Source organism: Camelus dromedarius, chromosome 9 (assembly GCF_036321535.1).
Source record: "Camelus dromedarius isolate mCamDro1 chromosome 9, mCamDro1.pat, whole genome shotgun sequence".
Taxonomy (NCBI): Eukaryota; Metazoa; Chordata; class Mammalia; order Artiodactyla; family Camelidae; genus Camelus; species Camelus dromedarius.
The window spans coordinates 14,041,110-14,049,173 of record NC_087444.1 but is presented as its reverse complement, the minus strand read 5'-3'; the positions used below and the strand labels follow the sequence as shown (position 1 = coordinate 14,049,173).

The 8,064-nt window shown below is 38.9% G+C and overlaps 1 protein-coding gene across 1 annotated transcript in view; it reads left to right on the top strand.

Moving 5' to 3' along the window:
* The first annotated feature begins 3,960 nt into the window (after window positions 1-3,960).
* The window catches only part of AKNAD1 (AKNA domain containing 1), a 32,790-nt gene continuing 28,686 nt past the window's right edge, over window positions 3,961-8,064 (top strand). The window contains exons 1-4 of the mRNA XM_010975888.3: window positions 3,961-4,953; window positions 7,017-7,056; window positions 7,447-7,592; window positions 7,689-7,751. Coding sequence (XP_010974190.3) covers window positions 3,961-4,953; window positions 7,017-7,056; window positions 7,447-7,592; window positions 7,689-7,751 — 1,242 coding nt within the window. The remainder of the gene's footprint in view (window positions 4,954-7,016; window positions 7,057-7,446; window positions 7,593-7,688; window positions 7,752-8,064) is intronic.

Below are 8,064 nucleotides of genomic sequence, written 5' to 3'. Positions count from 1 at the left end.
CACAGGGCGAGAGCACTATGATGTGCTGGCCTCATTTGCTCCAAGGGTTCACTCGCAGGGTGATTTGTGAGCTATTGCTGAGCACACAATGGTCAGTACAGCTGCATAAGCAGTCATGGCCCCAGATATATTCACCTGAACTCAGTAAACCAAATTGGGTTCTCTAGAAGGGTTCTGTTGGAATCTCTTCGGATGCACCTTTGGATTGCAAGACTGAGCTGAGTATTGATGTGGGAAGATGCTCCAGTTCTTTCCAGCTACTTGTAAGGGGCCCATTACAATTCTAAGGATGTAGGTTCCTTTGATAGAAATTTTTTTTTTAATATTTTTCAAGCACACACAAAAATAACAATAATAACGACAGAAGCTGTTTTCCTGTTTATAATGACTGAGTTCTTCAGTCTTCTAGCTTGTCTTGGTGATTGCTCATTTTCTTCTTTTTCTTAAGAGTCATAGCAAAAACTAAATTTTATCAGTTTAAATGGAATGATATCTTAGAAACTAGGATCTGGCTAACAAAAGGTCTTTTCTTCCTTAGCGAGAAGGGCTTGGAGCTCAGCAGTGAGCACCTCAAGATACAAAGAAGGTGAGGATGAGTCTAGAGCTGTAACTTGGGTCATTAAAAGTCCTGCAAAACTAGAATTCACCTTTCTCTTCTCTTTTCTCTGTAGGCATTTAAAGGTGATTTTTTCCGTACAAAATTAGACAACTTTTTAATATTGAAATATATCTGACATATAACAATGTATAATTTCAAGGTATAATGTTAACTTGGTACATTTATATATTGTAATACAATTACCATTGTAGTGATACTTAGACCTCTCTCATGTTACATAATTATTTTTTAAGTGGTTGGAAAAATTAAGTTCTAATCTATCAACAAGTTTGATGATTATAATATAATATTGCAGTCTATATTCATTGTACTGTGCATTAGATCTCTAGGACTAATTTACTGTTCATTGCAAATTTATACCCTTAAACAATATCTGTCTTATCACCCTGCCCCTTCCCTTCCCTGGTAACTGCCATTCTATGCTCTGTTTTTATGAGTCTGGCCTTTTTAGATTCCACATATAAGTTATATCATACAATACTGTCTTTCTGACATTTCTCTTAGCACAATGTGCTCAAGGTCCATTAATTATCATGAATGGAAGGATGTCCTTCTTTTTCATTATATATAAGACCTCTTCTTTATCCATTCTTCCACTGATGGGCACTTAGGTTATTTCCATATCTTGCCTATTGTTAATGATGTTGCAATAAACATGGGAGTGCTGGTATCTCTTTGATATCCTATTTTCATTTCCTTTGGGTGTGTACCCAGAAGTAGAATTGCTGGATCATATGGTAGATCTATTTTTAATTTCCTGAGTAACTTTCATATTGTTTTCCATAGTGGCTGAACCAATTTACATTTCCAATGACACTGTACAAAGGTTCCCTTTCCTCCACATCCTTGTCAACACTTGTTATCTCTTTTCTTCTTGATGACAGCCATTCTGACAGGTGTTAGGCTGTATCTCATTGTGGTTTTGCTTTGTATTTCCCTGATGATTAGCAATATTGAGCATCTTTTCATGTACTTGTTGGACATTTGGATGTCTTAGATAATGTTTTATCTAAAATTATTGATAATTTTCACCATCAAACAATAAATTCATTTACAGGTAGATTTTTAAAGCAGTTTTAAGGCTCCTATAGAGATCATGTTTCATATATGCCATTTCTCCCTTTATCTGTAAATATCCCACAGATAAAAGAGTACCTAGCCTTCCGTACCTGGGCATTCTTCAGTACTCCAACACCGAGATTGGTTTTGTTTTTCATTTTTAAACTACCATTATGGAATGCTCGCTCTATACAAAGCAGTCTGCCGAGAGCTTTACATACTTTATCTCACGTTCATCTAGTAATTCTGTGAACTTGGTATTATTATGATTCGCATTTTTCAGAAGAGGAAACTAAGACTCAGAAAAGTTAAGTAAGTTGCCTGATGGCATATAATGAATGAGGTGGAGAAGCTGAAATTCAAATTCAGGTCTCCCAATTCCCGTTTCCTCACTGTGCTTTTTACTTTCCTGGGAAGCGTTTGCCTCGTTCTTCAACTTTGGTTGGAGTAGCCTGTAATTCTGTTCCTACACCTCACTTTACAGTTGATACTAGACTGTTCAAGTAATTCTGATTGTTAAGCAATGAAAATTCTTCTTCCTCTTCTCCTCTTCCACCATCTTCTTCTCTCTCTCTCTCTCTCACTTTATTTATTTTTTTATTTTTTAAAATGTCAAAATAAGCTTATTTGGATTTGGGATACCAGGGAACTATCTCTGAGAATTAAAATCTCAGAAACATTCACATTTATTTTGATTTATTTTTTCCTGTAAAATTGAGTTTGGTGAAAGACAGTATTTGTGCATTTTGTATGTATATATTTGTTTTTAAGTTTATTTATTTATTTATTTAAATTGAGGTATAGTCAGTGACAATGTGTCAATTTCTGGTGTACAGCATAATAGTTCAGTCATACATATATTTGCTTTTGTATTCTTTTTCATTATAGGTTACCACATGATATTGATTATAGTTCCCTGTGCTATACAGAAGAAATTGTTTTTTATTCTCTCTCTCACTTTAAACAAAATATTTTTTATCTGAGTTCTCTAACATTGGTACATACCTACAAATTCAAATTTTTGTACAATGTTTTATAGACATCTTTACCACATTTAGTTTTTATTCCTTTCTTGGAGAATTTAGCTCATGTAGTTTTGGTCAAACATATTACTTTAGCTTTATAGGTTATATAATAAATCATAAGTTCATGGACTCATAAAAACTTAGATGGGGGAGAGGACCTCAGAGGGCTGCTCGTCCAGCCCTGTCACTATGTAGACAAGGGAGGCCGGCTGGTGATTGCGGGTCCCGTGGTTGAGTCAGAGCCTTAGTTACTCCACCTAGCACCGAAGGTAATTTTACTAGTTCTAAGAAGTTGTCCTGAAACCTTATAAATCAAGAAGAGAGATATAAATGGATGTTTTCAACTTTATTTAAAAGAATAAAAGACATACCAAGTGGCAGCTGGTTTTGCTCTGACCATTTTCAGGAGTCTCCCCAAGACACACTGATACCCCCAGATGGAGAGAGCTTGGCAGGACTGCTCAGAACAAGACAGCTTCTTGAACTAGGTCCTGCCTGGGGTCTAATCAGAAGAGGGATGCTCGGTGACAGACTGGCCTCCAGTTGTTCAAAGGGCCTTTTGTTCCTTGGTCCTATTTCTGTCAGTCCATCTCCGCCTTTCTCTAGCTTACAAGGGAAAATCAGGAGAATGGAACCAGGACATCTGGAGGGACAGATGAAAAATCACCAGAACAGAGAAGGTGGGTGATTATGTTTGAGCTGAGCCAGCTTTCAGAGTCACATAACTTAGAGGTCCATCAGTGATGTGTGGACAGGTGGCAGCCACAGTGCTTTAAAAAAAATCAATCTTTTACATCCATCCCAAGCTCCTATTTGGGGAGAACAAATTTCAAATAGCATTTCATAAGAGAAGTTGATAAATATTTGGTCATTAACTAGAGACCAATGGCTCCCTCAAAATGTAACGGATGAAAAATTTAGCACCCCCCCCCCGCTTTTATTCCTTGTTTATACACCACTGATTATGTTAATATAGTATTTAAAATGGGTTGCTCTTGGCTGAGTTTCCCGCCTTCAGGATTATAACCGCATTTTCTCTAGATGAAAAGCTTCCATTTGGTTCTGACATAGACAACAGGACAAGCACAGTTTCATAGTTTCCTACATGACATACATTATCTTTAACAACGAGGCTCTTTCCATTTTGCACAGGCTAGGACACACAATGAAGACAATCAATGAAAACCAGAAGATCTATCGTGACCATTAAGAACAACAGGACCAGGCAGCAAGGGATAAAGGTCAGGCAGCACATACATGGATGAGGCCGATTTCTCAGAAGATACAACTTCTAAACAAGAGGAGGATTTGCCTTATGATGTGGATTTCTCCCAAATTGAGATATACAGTGATTATAAGTTTAGCTCAAAAAATGACATCCCTCATATCTCAAATCAAATTAATTTAGCAGCAGATGACCCACAAGAAAAGGCTACACATAGAGAGACCTGCAGGAAGGCAGACATGGCCACAACGCTGGATAAAACGACTGAAAATCCTGTCAACACAAAATGTGTTAAAGAGGAACCATGCCCCATGAATCTTCATGGTCCAGCTAATGAAGGAGACCCTTCAAAGTCCAACATTTCTGATATTTTACTCCATCATCTTTGCAAAGAGGAATTCTCAAGAGGTCAAGGCATTAATTGTGAAACTCTCCCAGAGATCTCTCCTGCTGACAGTTTTGATGAGGCTATTAAAAATACTATTTTGCAGCACGTTAAGAATTCTTGGCCAGCAGAACAATCCCCAGAACTCAGTGACCAACTTGATCCCAAAAGGGATGGTGAAAACAGCAATTACCCTATTTGTTCTCCAACCACGGCAGAAGAAAACACGTCTGATTTAGAAGAGCCAGTGACTGATGGAGAAGGCAGCCATCAAGAAAATTCAAATTTTCTAACTAAAATCAAGAGTCCAAGTGATAAACAAAAAAGTTGCCAAGGGCAGACACCCCCAAAACAGCAGGGTGGAAAGGCAAGTTCAGGCAACAGGTTCAAATATGGCCAAGATCAAGTTCATTACTGGTTCTCTGATTACTGGTTCTCTAAGGTTGCTCCCAAAGTGAAAATTCCTAAAAATAACATCATTGATAAACCACCTATAGCAGATAAACAAGCCTGTTTTTCTCCTACATTGAGAGATAAGTCAGCTATCGTGCAAGGTATTTCAGAACGCACATCTAGGTCAAATTATGTTGAAAAACAAGAGGAGAAATGGAAAACTACTGAACCTTCACAACAGATAGAGGTGAGTGAAAGAAGTCTCCAGGAAATATATAATCAGGGCCATTGCTCATTTGTATCAGGGTGGGTCTTTGGAAGGTACATGGAACTGAGTTCTGGGTCTGTGGTTCTGGGTTCTGCACCAGTACCTTGACCTCTTAGAAGCTCAGTGGGTATTGTCACAAGAAGAATCAGGGGCTGGACTAACAACAACACGTAATAGAATAAAAGCCAAACACTTTAACCTGGAATTTGAGTTTCCCCATTTTTTAATGTCATCCTACCCTTCTAAACTGAGCTCCCCTCCCCCAGGAGTCATCCTCGGATACCTGGCTGGCTCTGCCCTCTCTGAGCTCCTGCCTTACATGGAACATCTCATCTCTGAGCATAAGGACCTGCTCATTTTCATTGCTTCCTTCAATTCCTTGTTAGCCACAGGACTTTTCAGAATCTCCACCCCCACCACTCAATCACAGGCTTTCCCACCCTTGTTTGTTTAGGATTCTGTCAGAGTGTTTATCTCAGCCAGTTTTGGACCATAATAATTTGGAAACATTTGTTTCTTCCTCTAGACTTGAAGACTCCAGAGGCAGCAAACTTGTCTTCATTTTTCTAAGTTCCTAATTGCCTAAGTTTCCCCAGAGGCCTGGCCCTGTGTTTGCATATATTATGCCCTTGGTTATGAATGCTAAATTGAATTGAATTAAGATCTTTAATAACATATTTCAAGATTGTTCTATTGGCAACTATTTAGTACAAGATTTTGTTAATGTTTAATTTATACTATTTCCCCTTTCCTCATCTTCCCATCCTTCCAGCTCACCTTCCTAACACACTCAGGCTCAGGATCTCATTGACTGTTGGAGGTTCAATAGTTAGGTAAGTTTACACTAATGAGAGAGTCAATAGTTTAGTTCTCTGGCACTTTGCCAGGACTGTGTGATCTTTCTTTTAAGAGTCATATGAAGGGCACCCTGACTGAACACTCTGCCTTTTTCCATTTCCACCCCTTCATGCTTCATCTGCCTTCTCTTTCAACCGAACGTTCTGGGGAGTTTGAGCAGAACCACCTCACCCCTACCTCCACCCCCCCACCCTACCCCCCCACATACCTGGAGCCAGCAGCCCACCTGGCCTTGACTGGAATGCTTCTCTCAGTCTTGGGGAAATATGCACCCCTGTGACATTGGGAAGACCCCGAGTTCCTCACTCTGCTTGCAGGAGAACACCCCTGGGTGGGCACAGTCCTCAGTGCCCTGTGGTTAGTAGGGGCAGAATGGATGTCAAGTTCATCCATCTCTAGCAATGGGAGTCTGAAGTCAGGTGTCTGATTCTCTCTGGCCCTGTCAGTTCAGGTTGGAGAACTGGACCCTGTTGGTTCCATGTCCATCACGTAACTGAGATATTTACAACAATCATTGTCTAGTTTGGCCACTATAACAGCTCTCTAGCGTGTTTCTGAGCTATGTGTGTTGGGAACAATGGGCAGACCCTCCAGGTAAATCGCTCTGGAATTTGAACTCTTGTCCAATTAGCCTGTGGTGAGAAAAGGGCATGTCCTGTGTAAACAATCACTATCTTGACACATTTTGGAACTTAATGCATACTGTTTTCTATTATTCTCTGGAGTGTGGCTACCATTGTGTTCAGTGTTAGCGACGGCACCAGCAACAGAGTTGGTGATGAGACCAGCAATGGTTCCTGCCCTTGTGGAGCTTATGGTCTAGTTTTAGGAGACATGTCTGAGTATTCCACATAATAATATCAAACATGATAGTAGTAACAGCTAACATGTATTGAATGATTACCACATACCAGATATTATGGTAACACTTAACGTGATGGGGTTGGTTCTATTACCACCCCCATCTCACTGCTGAGGAACTTGAGGTTCACAGTGATGAAGAAATTGCTCTGGGTCACCCGGCAGGTAAGTGTCAGGGTGCAATTCACCCTTGGCATCAGGGCGTCAGCTCTTGACACAACACTGGTTACCTCCACAATGACCAGAACATGTTGGGTCATTCTGAATAATGGCATCACTGGTGATTCTCAACAGTAATGTTTTCTTATCCTTTAATTGTGCAGATGGAGCCCACAATACATATCCACCAAGAACATCTTGCAGGTACTAGTATTTTTAAACCTCTTCGATTTAAATATATATTTTGGGGGGTGCGAAGGAATAAATTGGGAGTTCGAGATTTGCAGATACTGACTGGTATATATAAAATAGATAAACAAGTTTATACTGTATAGCACAGGGAACTATATTTGATATCTTGTAGTAGCTTATGGTGAAAAAGAATATGAAAACAAATACATGTAATGACTGAAGCACTGTGCTGGACACCAGAAACTGACACAATGTTGTAAACTGACTATATTTCAAAAAAAAAAAGATATATTTTTTGAAAAAAATTATTTTGATAGCAAACGGTGGTGATTGCCACAGATTTCTGTTTTCAGTTCTTAATAAAACCACAATGATAGTCAAAACTTACTCTTTCTTATACAGGAGTAGAATCTGAGACAAATGTCTCTAAGTTGCCATCTACTTCTCAGAAAGACCCTCCAAGTTCTTCTTACATATTTCAAAAGATATCCCAAGGGAAACAGATATGTCAGAAGTTAAAAGAACAGACCAATCAACTGAAGACTAAAGTAATATTTTTAAAGCTTATCATGAACAATAGAAATAACCAAATTCAAACAGGACACCGAGCCATTAATGAAGTATTGCTTTTTTTTCCACTGCAGGTAAAAGAATTTTCCAAAAGCATAGCACAGGACTCTCCCTATCATTTGCAAGACAGGAGGCTGGTAATAAATGTTATCCGGTTTTTAAAATCTTCATTAGGGAATTTGATGTGGGAAAATACAAATGACTTAACAGCATCTTGTTTTCTCTACATTGGTGGGAGTGGAAATGCTCTGGCAAGAAATGTTTTGCTGAAGATTAAGCTATCTTTGTGTTACAGGGACTAAGAGAGCTTAGAATTCTATTTCTATATGCATATAGCCCTTTGTCCTTCTCAAGGAATATATTATTTATGGCTATTATTCCTTAACAGTCATCCCATAATAAGTCTGAGACCATGGTAGGTTCAAGAGAATAACATGTCATAAAGGTCAA